The 17,987-nt window shown below is 47.2% G+C and overlaps 1 protein-coding gene across 1 annotated transcript in view; it reads right to left on the reverse strand.

The window, feature by feature from the left end:
* Positions 1-8,097, reverse strand: part of LOC146813350 (transient receptor potential cation channel subfamily V member 6-like) — a 184,778-nt gene extending 176,681 nt beyond the window's left edge. Inside the window, exon 1 of the mRNA XM_085620159.1 lies at positions 7,757-8,097. Coding sequence (XP_085476285.1) covers positions 7,757-7,854 — 98 coding nt within the window. The 5' untranslated portion in view covers positions 7,855-8,097. The remainder of the gene's footprint in view (positions 1-7,756) is intronic.
* Positions 8,098-17,987: the final 9,890 nt, after the last annotated feature.

Here is a 17,987-nt window from a genome sequence, read left to right on the forward strand (position 1 = left end):
AGCTTCCTGCAGAAGTACTTGAGTTCAGTTCTCTTGTAGCTGTCCAGTTTTGACGCCTCCCATTCCATTCCTAGGATTTCAGAGGTTTCAGAGATTGATTTCTCAATGCTGTTTGGGCCAGGCATGACTCCAAACACAAGGGATCTTCTTTCTTGGCAAACGAAATTAAATTTTAAAGTTCTGTGGCTTAAGCTACTGGACTGTCTCACTAGTAATCACTGCGCAGACACCAAGAATGCAAATCCGTAAATCCCAAAGCTGTCACCAATGTTAGAATCCGGGGTCTCTGGTTGGCGCAGGTATGCACTTGCGACAAGCGGGGACCCTTTTCATCTAAGTCAGGACGTAGGATTACCTCTTTAAAAATAAACCCCTGCTCACCCTCTAGGTAACGTGGCGTGAGCAGTCAGGCTAGATTCCAAAGGGCATTAGGTTAAGCTTTCAAGATGTCCCACACAACAATCACCAACCCACCACACAGAGACACAAGGCTGTATTTATGTAAAAATAAAGTTCTTTATATAAAAGATTTCTTTACGCAGGCTTTCAAAAATACAGTTCTTCAATTAAATGAGGTTCCAGTTACTTGTACTACTTTTAGGAAGTCCACAGTTCTTAAAATGACAATTTTCTACTAAAAATAGGCTTCCTTTGGTGTCTGTGCGCTTCGTAGCGCCTTCGGTACGCTTCGTACAGGGTTTTGAGCGCGTCGTGCCGTTTCTCACACTTCTCGCGTGAGCACGCGTACGCTGGACTGAAGCCGTACGGACCGTACCCTCGTAGGTACGCATCGTACACGTACGGTACGCCTCTTGCTGAACCTCACGCTTCCCGCGTGAGCAACGTCCTATATATTCAATGCGGTACGGGCCGTACCTTCACCGGGACGCTTCGAACAGGTGGTACGAACCGTACCAAAGCTCATGCTTCACGCGTGTGAAGCGTAGCGGGTTGATGGCGCCGTACACAGCGAAGGAAGCTGCGTACAGGGGCGCTGAAGCTGACAGTACCTTATTCTTCGGGGGCAATGTTCGTGGCAGCCTCAGGAGTCCTCAAAGGAGTGTCCCACGTTGCGTTGTCATCCCTCTTGGTCAGTGGGCGGCGATGCTTTGTGGGGCGCTTCCGGACGTTCCCAGGCACACAACGATGGTAGAAGCAGGAGGGGCAGCTCGGGGGTGATTTCCAGCGCGTCGCAGCGCTGTCGGCTTCGCTCAGGTGACGAACAGTGCGTCGCAGGTCCTTACAGGGATCTCCACGGCCAGGGGTCGCAGAGGGTCGGCGTTTGGAGCCTGGTCAGTCTCTTCCTTACTTTGCGAGCTACGGCTCGGCGGGCAGTTGCTTGCTGTGCTTGGGCCAGGCAGGCAGGCCTTTACTGTGCTCACAGCAGCCCCAGTGGCAGAAGTCGCGGTGCTCGGTGAGATGGGGGGCACACAGGTTCTCTGGGGTCAGCGTTTGCAGAATCACCTCCAGCAGCTTCTCTTCTTCCAGGGGAAAGGTAGCGCCCACTGTTCCTGGGGCGCAGTTCAGGGGGCAAGTTCACACGCAAGCCCTTGGAGATTGTTTGTAAAGCACAAGTTGAATAAAAGTTTCTTCTTCAGTCTTTTCCTCTCCTTCCAGCAGTCAGGCACCCACCGCAGGCCAGTCTCTCAGGCAGAGAGACAGTACTCCTCCATGCAGCTTTTCCAGGTCCTTCTCTTCAGGCAGAGTCTCTTCTTGGCGCAAACAGGATCTGATTTCTTAGGAGCAGGGCTCCTTCTTTTATTGCAAGTTTCTTTTGTTCTTTGTCGCCAAGGGGGCCTGGGCCTGGCTCAGTCCGGTTTTGGAGCACTTTGTTGTGGTGACTCTGCTCTTTCCTTTCAGCAGCAGGACAGAGACATCAGCTGCTCCACAGGGGGTGGAGCCGGCATTGTGGTGGCAGAGCACAGGTCTATTCAGAGTCAAGGTGTACTCCTCCCACCCATCCTGGTGTAATCTCTCTACCCACCACCTGGCAGTCAGCCTGCCTCCTGGAATTCCCCAGCCCTGCTCCCCACTGAAACTAGGCAGAACACACACACACAGCAGAGGCAGACTGAAATGGCCAGGTCAGTAAATACTAACTTTCTAAAAGTAGTATTTACAAACACAGGATATTAAAATAAACTTTACTAAAAGAAGTATTTTATTATTCTGAGTTCAGGCATACTAAACTTGACTTTCTACCATGTTCTATGCGTCCACTGGGATTACAGCGTGTAGTAATTCCAGCAGCCCATTCTGGCCTATGGAGAGCAGGTAGCCTTCAATAGTGAAAAACGAAAATGGCTGTAATTCACTATTAAGACATGCCACACACATCAGGGCATGTCCTACCTTATGCCTACAATGCACCCTGCCCTTGGGCCTACCAGAGGGGTGACTAATATGTAGTTAAGGGAAGGTTTAGGGACTGGCAAGTGGGGGCACTTGCGCAGTCAGCACAACAGTACCAGACTGCACGCAGGTTCTGCAGTGGCAGACCTTAGACACATTTTACTAGGCCGCTTCTGTGGGTGGCACAACCAGTGCTGCAAGCCCACCAGCAACATTTGCATTTACAAGCCCTGGCCCTCCTGGTGCACTTTACTCGGGGCTGATAGTAAACCAAATAAGCCAAACATGGAAACCAATGAACATCAACATTTTACCATAGGGAGAGCATATGCACCTTAGCACTGATCAGCAGTGGTAAGGTGCCCAGAGTCATAAAACAGCCAACACCAGGTCAGGAAAAATACAGGAGGAAGGCAAAAAGTTTAGGGATGACCCTGCATAAAGGGCCAAGTCCAACATGTGGTATACAAAATTAATTAAATTGTCATTTATTCTTCTGAATTGGTGTGGGATTTTTCATGTGCTCTGTTTTATCTTTGTTACTGTTTGAATTGCTGCATAAATACTTCACACATTGCCTTCAAGTTAAGCCTGACTGCTTGTGCCAAGCTACCAGAGGGTTAAGCATAGGTTTATATAGGGTTTTCCTGTGTTTCACCCTGACAGAGATTGTAGTTGCTGCTTGAGTAGGGTTTCACTCCGCCCCACCCCTCAACCATTAACTCCAACAATCAGCACAGTCATGAAAGCAAAAGCACAATATCACAAACATGGATTTTTGGAACTGTTGAAACGGTAAACAATTGTTTGCAAATATGTCCTGATCTCACCCACTATCAGATCATGATGAACACCCAGTAAACCAGCGGATCACAGACCTCCAATCAAAACTGAGAAACACTATTATAATACATGGGATTCAATAAATTGAGTCTAAACACCAGTCTCTAACTTTTTTTTTAATAATCTGTTTCTTGTGATGTACCTAGTTGCCGATTATAATGAAAAGATGTCAGAACTCGACTATTATAAGTTATTACAGTGGAGTTTAGATGTTGCAATGTTTGCTGCCAGCAGCCGTGGTGAAGGCAGGTCAGGTGAGAGAGCATAACTGAAGCAGCTGTTTAAAGCAATAAAAACTGAACATTGCTTTTCTTTCTTCTGTTCTATGTTTTTAGCTCACAATGACAAGCAGAGAGAACATTTAGTTTATTTTTTGCACTCCCTAGATAGTTAAAGAAAAGTTAGAATATTTCTGCATGTTTCTACACATTCCAAGCTAGTGCAGCTTTTTTTTTTTTAAACGGACTTGTATTGTACTGTTTGTAACATCTGTTTGCAACAAATATCTTACAGGTTTTTGATATGTTTAATTTTACACTAGATGTTTAATTTTATTCTTCATGTTTGCAAACATGATCACACTTTCATATGAAAGAGCAACCCACCAAGCTTTTAAAATGGTTTGTGGGAAAGGTAATGGTGTGACCATGTATTATCAGGAATAAAGTACCCCCCGAGATACATAATAAGGATATTGCAAGTCACCTCAGAGTTACTTCCATAGCCTTTTAAAGGAACATGCCATTCTGCCTCGCTTGTCTATCTGGTTAATGAGCTCCTCAGTGACTTGCAATATCCTTATAATGTACGGCAGGGGGGACTTTATCCTTTACATAAGTCTCTTGCCTTTACTGTTCGTGTCTCTAGTGTTCATGAACACCAGAATCTAGGCAGACACCAACAAATACAACCGCGAGTGAATCTAAAATCATTGATTTTGTAGGAAATTTTCACAAATTTTATTGCGCCAGCCAATAACTATGTGCAGCTGACCAGATATACCTTCTAGAGGATCCTTTGGCATGTTATATTCCCACAATCCAGCCCAGAACAAACGAAAAGCCACAAAAGAAGAAGTGGGGGATGAGTCTGTCCTTGGGGCGCAGCATTCATCCTCCATCAATCATGTTTGCAAAGCATTTACTGTGCAGGCACCTTCTGATAACCACAATCAAACAAAAAAAAATAAGCATGAAGGAAACACGTTTGCCCCAATCCTGTGCACTTTGTTTGAAAGTGTGGGACAATAGGCGACTCCCCTTCTACTGCCACAAGCTACAGCTTGTGTAAATGGGGTCACGATGAAGCACCTCCCGGAGACAAGTGTAACTTCCCCCATCTCAAGGTGCATGAAATGACTGCTCTAAGGAGCACACTTTTGCAATAGGATCAATTGGTGACAATGAGAGGACCGAGAGACTGCTGCCAAAAAATTAAATAGTAATTGGTGATGTGGTGTTATGACAATAGTGCATTTGCTCATTTGCCAATGCAGTGATGGGTGGAAGAGTGGATCTGATGGTGGTAATTATACCTGCCAGAGTGTTGGTCATGTGTGTGTCTTCAGGCACATGACACCAAAGGTCTAACCTTACTACTTTTACGAGTAGTATCTTCAAGTGTGCACTGGGGCGGAATCTTCACACTCAGGGTGGAGATTCCACCCCGAGTGCTGAGATTGCACTCCGAGTGCAGAAGCTCCGCCGAGGGCAGAATTAAAGATACTACTCATAAGCTACCTTTGTGAATACCGAAAGTCGTAAACTTGGACTTTTGTACTTTTACTTTTGTGAATCGGGTCCTAATTGCACAACAGAGGGACACTGTACTTTTCAGCGGTTTCTTAAAGTGGGTGAAGTCTAGAATCAGACCTTGAACACAGGGCTGTGGGATTCCGGATCTTGGGCGCAGTCATAGAACGTGTGCTATTGCCTTGGATTCAGGAATCAATAAGAGGGACTATTAGGAGATGCCATGGCTGTACAGGATCACAGATTTAAAAATCATTCTCTACGACTAGGTAGGCGAGAGGGATCTCGAGTTCCCAGTAAAGTAGGCATAATTAGAACAACACCATAACAAGCAGACTGCCGCATTTCATGGGGCTGAAGTAGTCTAGTAGGTGAAGCTGGATACATTGCATTAGTCTTGCAGGGATTGGAGCTAGGGCATTGACAGCTTGAAAATGCAGGTGGGCGTCCAGGAATGGGAGAATTTATTTTAACATATTAAGATGAAAGACACAGCTGCCGCTCCCAGGATGTTTTGTTTCCGGTCCAGCCAGGACCTGGCCTGGCAGTAGAGGCTGGACTGTTCCCATGAGGAACAGGGTCAAGACTGATTTGCATATGGCTGGGTTTAAACTAGGGTGGCGAAGTGAGCTAAAGAACAATGATGGATTCAACCCAGATCAGTGACTGGGGGTGAGTGTCTGAAAAGATGTGTCACTCCGTGTATCATCTCCTTGTGTTTGACCTTGTTGGCTTGACAGGGTATATGAGGAATCTATGAAGGGACCAGGCCTTCTTACCATGTTGGCAAGGCCAGGACGTGATCCGATCACATCAGTAATTAAGACTTTTGGTTTAGATGGATTTAATTTTAGAAAGTTCAAGGACATCCGCCATCGGGCAATAGCTCCACTTTGTTTTTTTGAGTTCTGAATATCCTTGTACTGCAGCTGTACTGGAGCTGGTTGCAAAAGACACCGACTGGTAAAACTAATAATAAAATGCTGCAATGCACCTAGCAGCTAAGCCTGCTTCTGTTTTAAAGCTTTTATCTTCCTTCTTTGTGGCACGTAGTCATGAGCGACCACTTAAAATCTGTGACATGAATACCATAAATAAAACAGCACATCTCATTTCGTATGAAAAGGGTAGGTGCAAATCTACCCTCTTGTCACAACAACTGTTTGTGTGAGCCCACGTTGCTGGAACAATTTTTAGAGTGGGAACGCTGACCAGTAACATCACCACACTAAGGCCAAAATGTATGACCCGGTTTGTGTCGCTCATGAACCACGCAAGGTGATGTAAGAGCGACGCAAACCTAAAGTCTTGATTTTGAAACCTTGCAAAGCCCCTTTGCTTGGCTTTGAATGGCTTAAAAATATGGAGTAATGCAACGCAGTGCAAATCGCTGAGTTGCATTACTCTGCACAAAGGAGGTGTTCCATGGGTGTTGCGCTGCGCTGCATTACCCTGCACAAAGGAGGTGTTCCATGGGTGTTGCGCTGTGTTGCATTACTCTGCACAAAGGAGGTGTTCCATGAGTGTTGCGCTGCGTTGCATTACTCTGCACAAAGGAGGTGTTCCATGGATGTTCGCTGCGTTGCATTACTCTGCACAAAGGAGGTGTTCCATGGGTGTTGCGCTGCGTTGGATTACTCTGCACAAAGGAGGTGTTCCATGGATGTTGCGCTGCGTTACATTACTCTGCACAAAGGAGGTGTTCCATGGGTGTTACGCTGCGTTGCATTACTCTGCACAAAGGAGGTGTTCCATGGGTGTTACGCTGCGTTGGATTACTCTGCACAAAGGAGGTGTTCCATGGGTGTTATGCTGCATTGCATTACTCTGCACAAAGGAGGTGTTCCATGGGTGTTACGCTGCGTTGCATTACTCTGCACAAAGGAGGTGTTCCATGGGTGTTACGCTGCGTTGGATTACTCTGCACAAAGGAGGTGTTCCATGGGTGTTATGCTGCATTGCATTACTCTGCACAAAGGAGGTGTTCCATGGGTGGTGCGCTGCATTGCATTACTCTGCACAAAGGAGGTGTTCCATGGGTGTTGCGCTGCGTTGGATTACTCTGCACAAAGGAGGTGTTCCATGGGTGTTGCACTGCGTTGCATTACTCTGCACAAAGGAGGTGTTCCATGGGTGTTGCGCTGCGTTGCATTACTCTGCACAATGGAGGTGGTCCATGGGCACTGTGTCATTGTTTCCACGCATCCCTCATGGTTTTTGGTGCATTTCCAGATTTATCAAACCAGGTAAACCTGGGAATGCGCCAAAAGGATAAGCGTCCCCAGGTGAGCGGTGATGAGGAGACATATCTTTATTTCTCTTCATTCTTTCCTCTTTCTATGTCTGCTGCATTCCGCAGCACGTGTAGAAAGAGGAAAATGCCTTAGAGGATTGTGTTTGTACAGGAAGGTGCCCCTTCCTGCATGCAACGGAGGCACCCGTGCACCATAGTGCAAGGATGCCTGTGTTAGCGCTAGGCTGCCAAAATGGCGTCAATGCACGGCAGGAGGACAAGAATGCGTGTACTGGATAAACACAGCATATTCCTGCCCTTTCCCTGTGACGCAGCGCAGCAAGTTGACTTGCTGCGCTGTCCTGCACCACAAGTGTCATAAACGTGTCCCTAAAGGTATAGGGGAAATTTCACCGGCTGAATTTGAAAACTCAAAAAAATTCTGCCAGAAGAAAAGCATTAGAAGAGCCCTTTATTGTTCGTTCTCCGTCTAAATTCTTTCAAGTTTGATGGGGTTCACCACACCCAGCACCCCAGGGATCAGAGCCACTGACACATAAGCGACACCCTCACTCACCTCTTGTTCTGGAGCAGGTGGAGGTGGTCTCGGTGGGGAATGCTCTCCTTCTGGTACTGAAACAGACGCAGGCTTTTAGCAAAGATCTCAGAAAGCATCCTTCCCGCTTGAAGAAGAAACTCGGCTTCACCTCAAAGTTATGAGGATAACAAGACGTATGTGGACACTTCTGCGGAAGAGATGGGGTGAATGTACAGAGGTCTGTCCCAGGCACACACGTCCTGACAACCCGCTCTCTCTGGACAGAAAGGACCCGTGCTATGGAAAGCTGCCAGCAACGCTTAGGTGCGGGGAGGATGCAGTGTTTCATGCTCCATGGGAGATCGCCCCTGGTCCATGGAAAACCCTCATCAGCAGATAACGTGGGCGTCCTTCCTCCTCAGAGGATGACCTGGGCTGGTGTGACAGGGATAGTTGAAGGTCACACCGGGGACATTGCTGGGGCTCTTATCAGAGCAGGGCGTCATTTCCTGTAAAGGTGTATGTCTGATGAGGGAGCAATCACTGCGAATCTCGCAGCTCAGGCGTTTATTTCCATATGTTGATCCATGCACGAGCAGCGCCCGCGCGCCGAAGAAGGGCTGAGGCAGCACAAATCATCCCTCAGGGCAGGCGAGTTATATATGTTGGTGTCAATGCCATTCAGTTTTGTCTCTTTTACACTCCCTTTTGAATCCAAAAACAGACCAGTAGGACGTCAGCACCCCTCTTTGCAGTTTTAACCTCGAATTGTTCTGTTTGTGGAGGGTGCATTTTTCAAGTTATTGCGAGTATAAATAAATCAGAACAAATTGAAAATGTAAAGATATTGCTCCTTGTGGAAGAGACTTTCTGTGAAGGGTGTGGGGTTTCTAGACCCTTCACCTCATTCTGTGGTCGGGAATCAGTTGTCTGTGGGGCAGAGGGTGGGAATCCAGCCAGACAGCCTTTCACATTCCCCTTCCACCCGCCAGGGACATCCCCTTTTGTATCAGAACTGGGATTACAAGCTGGGCTCACGCTGCAGATCCTCGGGGTTTTCGTTGTACATTTTTGCGAATATATTTTGGCAAAATAACGTACATTTCAACTATGCCCACCTTAGAATGGGCTGAGGGGTGAAACGCACACAATCTGCAAATGATGCCCCATTCCACAGCTTGTAATTACTCTTCAAGCAATCAGTAATTACTGTCTGCATAATTTGCCACTGGGATAAAGTCTCACGTGCAATTAAGGCAACAACAGGGAAAACAACCTCTATTTAAAGCTGTTGTATGTCGCAACCTAAAGCGAAGCTCACTCTTGGACCGCGTTTCTTCCTCCTTATCCAGGTGGTAAAAGTCTGTGGTTGCACAGAAGAGGTCCTGGCTGCACAGAAGAGGTCCTGGCTGCACAGAAGAGGTCCTGGCTGCACAGAAGAGGTCCTGGCTGCACAGAAGAGGTCCTGGCTGCACAGAAGAGGTCCTCGCTGCACAGAAGAGGTCCTGGCTGCACAGAAGAGGTCCTCGCTCTCTGCACCTCTTCATCTCGATTTCAAAGGAAAGGTCACTAGAGACAAGAAGTGTGGGTGTCTTAGGGGTGTCTATGTGGTGTGTTTTGACACAATCCCCTGATCCACTCAAGGATCAAGCAATGTCTCTTGCACCTGTGGATAGCTGATGGGTCTCCCGGAACATTAACGCATTCCTGGGTTATGTGAGTGTGTGCTCCCAGAAACTTGCTATGTTCCTTGCACCTGTGGAATGTTGATGGGTCTTCCCAGATCATTAATGCCTTCCTGTGATAGGTCAGTGTGTGCTTCCAGGATCTAGCCATGCCCCTTGCACCTGTAGAATGCTGATGGGTCTTCCCAGATCATTAATTCCTTCCTGGGGGTAGACCAGTGTGTGCTTCCAGGATCTAGCAATGCCCCTTGCACCTGTGGAATGCTGATGGGTCTTCCCAGGTCATTAACACATTCCTGGGTTAGGTGAGTGTGTGCTTCCAGGAACACTATCTGTCACTTGCACCTGTGGAATTGTAATGGGTCTTCCCAGAACATTAATGGCTTCCTGTGATAGGTCAGTGTGTGCTTCCAGGAACTCGCTATGTCCCTTGCACCTGCGGAATGCAACTTGGTCTTCCCAGAACATTTACGCCTTCCTGGGTGTAGGTCAGTGTGTGCTTCCAGGAACTCGCCCTGTCCCTTGCACCTGCGGAATGCTGATGGGTCTTCCCAGATCACTAATGCCTTCCTGGGATAGGTCAGTGTGTGCTTCCAGGATCTAGCAATGTCCTTTGCACCCATAGAATGCTGATGGGTCTTCCTGGATCATTAATGCTTTTCTTTTGGTAGGTCAGTGTGTGCTTCCAGGAACTTGCGATGTCCCTTGCACCTGCGGCATGCAGCTGGGTCTTCCCAGAACATTAACACCTTCCTGGGTATAGGTCAGTGTGTGCTTCCAGGAACTCGCGCTGTCCCTTGCACCTGCAGAATGCAGCTGGGTCTTCCCAGAACATTAATGGCTTCCTGTGATAGGTCAGTGTGTGCTTCCAGGATCTAGCAATGTCCTTTGCACCCATAGAATGCTGATGGGTCTTCCTGGATCATTAATGCTTTTCTTTTGGTAGGTCAGTGTGTGCTTCCAGGAACTTGCGATGTCCCTTGCACCTGCGGCATGCAGCTGGGTCTTCCCAGAACATTAACGCCTTCCTGGGATAGGTCTGTGTGTGCTTCCAGGAACTCGCGCTGTCCCTTGCACCTGCAGAATGCAGCTGGGTCTTCCCAGAACATTAATGGCTTCCTGTGATAGGTCAGTGTGTGCTTCCAGGATCTAGCAATGCCCCTTGCACCTGCGGAATGCAGCTGGGTCTTCCCAGACCATTAACGCCTTCCTGGGTATAGGTCAGTGTGTGCTTCCAGGAACTCGCGATGTCCCTTGCACCTGCGGAATGCAGCTGGGTCTTCCCAGAACATTAACGCCTTCCTGGGTGTAGACCAGTGTGTCCTTCCAGGATCTAGCAATGCCCCTTGCACCTGCGGAATGCAGCTGGGTCTTCCCAGACCATTAACGCCTTCCTGGGTATAGGTCAGTGTGTGCTTCCAGGAACTCGCGATGTCCCTTGCACCTGCGGAATGCAGCTGGGTCTTCCCAGAACATTAACGCCTTCCTGGGTGTAGACCAGTGTGTCCTTCCAGGATCTAGCAATGCCCCTTGCACCTGCAGAATGCAGCTGGGTCTTCCCAGAACATTAATGGCTTCCTGTGATAGGTCAGTGTGTGCTTCCAGGATCTAGCAATGCCACCTGTGGCATGAGGGTGGGGTTACCCATGTCATTAACACCTTGCTGGGGACACTTCAAAGTGTGCGTTCATTTAGGACTTTCAGCAGATTCATTAACATTCTATCATATATTCCTTACAAGCCTTAAATAGCTGAAGTGATGGGGGGGCGGCATTCACCAGAAAAGGGCAAAGGGACCCTATGTACTCCACACACAAAAGTTGCACAACAGATGTCAGTCAAAATTATTCTGGAGATATCACATGAAAATGCATAAAGAGTGTAATATTTGCTGCCCTATTGTGACCAAGTAGCCTTCCTTTCAAACCCAGCATTTTCAAAGCCAATAGATGTGGTCTTTGGGGCATATCTACAAGCCCCTTTCACCACAGGAATGTCACTTTTTCCAGCGTTCCTGTGGCCATAGGGACTTCACCTTATTCACAAGGCTGCGTTAAGCCACTTAACGTGTCTTAATTCTGTCTTGTGAAAAAGGCCCACTTTCACTCTACACTTATCATGAAAGGGGCGCGCAATGGGTGTTGCAATCGGCGTTCAGCCTCAACGCCCATTGATTTGATGCTGCCCCATATATACAAGGGTGGCATGACTATGGGGCAGTGCCAAAATTCAGACGAGGGAAAACCTGGTCTTAACATGGTGAAACAAGGATAAATGCTTTTTTTCTGCTCGGTTTTGCTGTTTCTATGTGTACTGCGTTGTGCAATACACATAAAAACAGCAAAATGCCATTGATTGTTTATGTGCAGGAAGGTGTCCCTTCCTGCACATAAACAATAATTTTAAAAAATGACGAGTTGCAACTTCTATGTGTGCTGCACTCTGCTTAAGAAAACAAACACCTTTGATGCCCACACGCACGTCATTTTGCACGAAAGCACACCATGCATGCACCTACAAAACGACCTGGGTGCTATTTTTTTCTGCTACTTGCCAATCTGCGTTGGACAGGAAACTAAGAATAAAAAAAGTAAAACTGATGATTTTTAAAAAACAGATGGGCAGCAGTACCACAGAGGGGTGAGTGAGAGAAGCAACTCAGAGGGCATGGGTGGGGGTTGGAGAAGCAAAGGGCAATTGATCCGCGTGTGAAATGGGTGAGGAAGAAGTACACTTGTGAACAGTCAACAGGAGGAGTCTCAGGAGAGTAAGAGAAGCAGCAATGAGAGAGAAGGAGGGCATGGGAGGGGAAAGAAACATGAGGGTGGGAGAAGGGAGGAAAAGCAATGTGTGTATTTGCTGCTCCCGGGAAGGGGGGTTTAAAAGACAAAAAATAAAGATGTCATACCTGCTGGCCGTACTGCCACTTGGTCAGCCGCCACCTCTCCTCCGTCCTCTCTGTCCTATTCCTGGCTTCTGTGCGAGCAAGAAGCACCCTAAACCAATGACAATGCTGCAATGCAGCGTTGTGAATGGTCTGAGCACTGTGGCTTGGTGCTTAGACAGGGAATGGGAGCCTGGGAATGTTCTCCACCGAGGCTGTAATGAAGCCTGGGTGGAGAACGTGCAAAGTGCGCATGACTGTTTGGCTGGCCCAAGATGGCGGGCCAAACATTCATGAGCACTTAAGAGAGTGCCACCACTCCTCCCCCTGTGCTGCCCAGCCCCGCCCAGGGCAAAACTGCCTCAGCACTGAAAAATAAAATGAAAATAACCTTGCATCATTATGATTTTATTTTTCCTTTTTTACAGTGCTGAAAGGCAGTGGTGCGACACCCTTCCGCCTTAGAGGAGGAGCCGACCCTAGGTGCGAGACAGCAATGTGGAGTAGGTGGAGAGAAGCACAAGTGTGAGGAAATATATGAGGGTGAGCACAACATAGAGGTATGTGTAGAAAAGTACACAGATGACAGAGAACAACACAGAGTGCAGGAGAGAGAAGTACATGAGAAAAAAGTAGTGTTTGAAAACACAAGCAGTGGAAGCATACAGGCCTGCCAATAAAGAAAGATCATGAAAAGGCTATGCTCCATGGGCAGGACAAACACAAGTTTGACAAGCTGCATCACAAATAAGAAGCAGGCAAGAGAGTGACAGGGAAACTAACCATTGGTAATAAATGCAGGCTCAAACCATATATATGTTCTTGGTAAGCCCAAAATATGTCTCATAAAAGACAGGACATGCAATGTATAGTAGGCTTGGCTTAAAAAAGAAATAACAACATGTATGAAATTGTGTTATTAGTTGAGATGCATGAGAGCCACACTCAAGTAATAAATCACGGTCCTTGTCAGGGTGAACCACAAAAATCACTAAATAAACCAGTGCCTAACTCTCAAGCAGCTTGGCACAAAAGCAGTCTTGCTTAACTTAGAGGCAATATGTGTTTGTGCAGCACTCAAACACTACTAAAGTGAAAACACAACACAAGAACAATCCCAATCACATTTAGTAAAATAGAAAATATTTTGATAAAGAAAAGGACACAAAATCAACAGAAATACAATCAGAAGGACCAGAGTTATGAGTTCTTAGATGTTTGGGTAAAAATAGCGCCAAAAGGCGTGAAGGGCCAACTGCGGGTATCTGATTGCGCTAGACTGGACAAAGGAAAAAGTTCAAGCGATGAAGTGTTGGTTGAGTATGGGACCAGATGCAGCCCGCTTGGAGTTCAAGCTTTTGTCGTAGGTGTGGGGCTGCACTGCGTGGTGCTACGTTACAAGGCTCTGCGTTGATCTGCGGCAGGTCAGGTGAGCCAACAATCAGGAGCTGCGTGGTGCTGTAAAGAGAGGCCCTTTATCATTCTACAAGGTTCTGCATCAAATCTGGTAAAGCTGCCGATTAGGAGCTGCGATGTGCTGTGATGCAAGCCCCTGCTTCATCCAGCACCGTATTGCAGCACATACGGTGAAGTCGTCAATCAGGAGCTAAGAGGTGTTGCAATGCAAGACCCTGCATCATTCTGCACCATACTGCTTCTGATTCAGTGAAACCTTCAGTTGAGCAGGGGGGAGTACACGTATACTCCAGCCAAGGGTGCAGGACCTTCAGGACAGTACTTGGGCGTAAGGACTCCCTCCGAGAGAGGTGACACATGAGGTCCAGCTGCGTTTAGTCAGCTCTGAAGCAGTAGAGGCCTCTGGAAGCTTGTTGTTTGCCCTGTGCTCAAACAGGAGGTCAGTTAACTCACCCCTGAAGTCACTTTTGGGTCCTGGGTTCAAGTCAAGCAGGTTTAGTGTTACTTCTTCAGACAGCAGGGCAGTCCTTCTTCTGAATCTTCTCATGTGCAGGAGTGTTCTGAATTCAGATTCTGCAGATGCTACCTTTAGAGTCAGTGCCAGCCTGTAGTAGGGGACACCCCTTTGTCCACCCCTAAAACTGGTTCTGGTCAGTTCTCCCCTTTCTTTTCCCTTGGGTTTGGCTCCAGTCTGTCTAGTAAAAAACAACAGGCAGGTCCAAGTGTGAGCTGTATTTTCCAGTAGCAGGGTACGCATCTTAAAAAGTCAGGAAAAAGTTGGCCAGAGCTCTCAGTCTACCCGGGAAACTCAGGAAAGGACTGAGTACAACCCCTCCCATGCCCTGCTCAGGACAGGAACACCCTTCTCCACATTGAAGTTCCTTTTGTCCACTGTCTGAAAGGAATACATATAATACCACAGAGGAGTCATTAACAGTCAAGAGGCCCTGGACATTGGCAGAAAGTCACATTTGGTTAAGGTAGAAAAATGCCAACTTTCTAAAAAGTAATCTAAAATCTGACTTTACCATTAGAGAGAATTTTATATTACACAATTCATTTGAGTCTAAGAAGTATTTTTCTAGCTGTTCCAATACTAAGTTTCTCCTTGGTCTTCCGCTTGATGTCATTCCATCGCCTCTTGACCTCATCCATTGTCCTCTTGTGCTCTCTGACGGCATTCACCTTGTCGAAGATGTCACGCCATATTCCAGTTTTGGTGGCCAATGAGACGTTGGAGGTGACGAAGAGTTGCTAATGGTGTTCCATCACCTCCGTCACTATGATCCTGTTCGCCAGCGCCTGTGTTTGGTGTTTGGTTCGCCTGTGTTTGTTTTTCTTTCTGTTTTTATTGTGTTTTTTCCCACCTGCCAGGTGTGTGTTGCAGGCCTGGCGCTGCTTTTTTTTTTAAAATCTGTTTATTATTTGAAATACAGTACAGCTCGCCGTCATCTGTGAAGGCCTGGCGCTGCTTATCGCTGATTTCCTCATCGCGCTTTGGCCCATCGTATGTTTTTTTGTGTTGTGGTTTGTGTTTTTATCTCCATTGAGGTGGTTCTATTTCGGGCATTGTCCGCGGTTTCAGCAGATTATCGCAGGCTACCGCCTTGTTGTGAAACCCACGTTGTCACGGGGTTATTTTCCCGCAATGGACTGCGATATTGAAAGGTGTGTTGCGCTACTCATGCGGTACTTATCACGCGTTCTTGTGAATATACCCCTTATTTTTTAAACCCTGCCACAAAGCATTGGTAACAAGGAGAAATGGGGCAGTAAATATGTTCTGCTTAGTTGTTTGCAAAGTCTGAATTTTAAAATATCTCATGGAGTTATGGCATCTGCTGCAGAGATCTTTGTGTGCCAGCTAAATCTCATCGAATATTAATAATGGTAAGAAATCGCTAGAGGTTAAAGTGTGTGGTGGAGAGATCTGGGTTTTAGCTAGTCCCAGTTTTGAATCAAAGTAGAATAGAGGGTTAATATATCTCCTGCAAAGCACAGTATGTAACATGCAGATGATACATTTTAAGCTTATGTAAATTGCTAAGTGGGTTATTGCTTTTAACATAATTTTGTTACTTGCAGTCGATGAATTGTAATCCTTCTAATATAGCACAGTTAGCTATGAATGACATGGGACTCCTACACCTTGTAACCCTCACGGCCTTATGTAACACATCCCACAGATTGATTTACAAACATATGATTCATTGTCAATGTATAATGTGTACGTGTGAGGTAAAGCGCTCTTACACCCTGCATTAGGATGAGTATCGATATAGCGCTATAAAATAAATAAAACAAAATTGTGATGTTTAAATTGTTATTTGTGTAAATACTGGGACTGACTTTCTTACAGTGCGTACATATCTCTTTATGTACAGGGATAGAATAATGTCAAAGGCATGGCTCTCTTAAGTACCTGTGAAGTGATAAGATGTAAGCCTTTGTTTCTCGTCCATTGCATTTGTGCACTAGGTTTGAGGACCTGGATAGCTCCCAGCCAGGATACTACAACAAAAGGAACTCTGAGGGCCCTTTAACTTTGGACATTGTTATGGGCGGAGCTGGAATTTGATAAACACCTCCTTGCCAGCAGGTTGCTGCTTGGAACAGCGCAGACAATGTGCAGGCGCTGCTGAATGTGTCCCAGTGCCTGAAATTCACACCAGGAAACTTTACCATGTTTCTGTATGGCATCGCCTCTTAGCAGGGAAGATGGTGTCCACCCTCTGAAAACCCTCAACTTGTGCCCAAATTATACACATTTTTTACAGGAAGCCTAATTTTAGTTTGGAGAGTTTTGTTGCATCACCACAGTATGTCACGACCGCCTTCGTTCCTGGGGCTTCGAGTGAGGCAAAGGGTTCCACCTCCCGACGTTTCCGGCTCTGATTATATATACACAGAGTACCAGAACAATCAGGCGAGGGACAGGGATGAAGACCTGAGAGGATAGTTAAGAAAGAAAGTAAAACGGAAAACAACTGAAGAGTTAAACACAATAATAGCCTACTCTCATAAGGTCTTACTAAATGTATTGTGTCACCTCACACACTCAGTTTCACTCACAGCGATCACTCACCCTGAGAGGACACACCCTCTCCAAATTCCAAACTATCTTCATTCTCCATGGGGTTTCTGTTGCCCTCTTTTCCTACATCCCTCCGTGCATCGGGAAGATCCCTTCCCTGTTGGCGTGGTTCCCAAACAATAGTCTTGCGCAGAGTTCCAGGGAGCAAAAAACCGGAATGCTACGAAAGAGATTACTACTTCCCGGTTCCAGGGAGCCTCTTTGCCCAAAGTCTCGTATTAAGTTGTCATACAGCTTATCGCAAAGTCACCCTCAAATGAATACGGAAAAGTCTTTACGCTCTCTCGCGAGTAAGCGCTACTTGCCAGAGGTCGCGTAGTCTCTCGCTCCCTCTCCGAAACCTGTGAGAGTCTGGTGTCCTTCGAACGCGGCGACGCTTCCCTCAGCGCCCCGCTGGGGGAGTTCCTTGATTGCGAACCCAACACTCCTTCTCGGGAGTCAGGTGCTCTTCGAACGCGGCGACGCTTCCCTCAGCGTCCCGCGGGGGGAGTTCCTTGATTCGGAACCCAACACTCCTTCTCGGGAGTCAGGTGCTCTCCGAACGCGGCGACGCTTCCCTCAGCGCCCCGCGGGGGGAGTTCCGTGATTCGGAACCCAACACTCCTTCTCGGGAGTCAGACGGCGGTGTTTTGCAGCACGACCCAGATACCGCTCTCTTCCCGAAGCCTCAGACGTGGACTCATGCGCCGTCTTGTCTCGGTAACGGGTATCCTCCAATGTGCTTCTCAATCCAGTATTACGCTCAGTGATTGGCCCCCGCGACGCGTATTTCAATGGTTTCCGCCCCGCCTCCATACCGCCGAGGATTCTGGGCCTCGTAGTTCTTTCCTGGCGGAACGTGCGGTAGGCACTCTGGATCAGCGCCTGACACAGTAGGCATTTTGATAGATCTCTTTTGTCATTGCTGATGCTTCAGTATCTGGTGATGAATGGCTGACTCTTACTTCCCAGGTTAGGTTACATGTGATGAGTTTGATAGCTTTAAAGTATGGTTTCCTTGTTTTGCAGTTCAGGAAGGACCTGGCCTGACAACTCCAGCTAGGCTTTTCCCATTAAAGTAGCATCAAGACTGATCTGCACATGGCTGGGTCCAAACTGAGGTGGCCTGGTGGGTGGGCGACAAATAATAGATTGGGATTCCACTCAGTAGCTGAGAATAATTCAAGCATTCCATCCATCACTTTATTTTTG

The sequence above is a fragment of the Triturus cristatus genome, chromosome 7 (assembly GCF_964204655.1).
Source record: "Triturus cristatus chromosome 7, aTriCri1.1, whole genome shotgun sequence".
Lineage (NCBI taxonomy): Eukaryota > Metazoa > Chordata > Amphibia > Caudata > Salamandridae > Triturus > Triturus cristatus.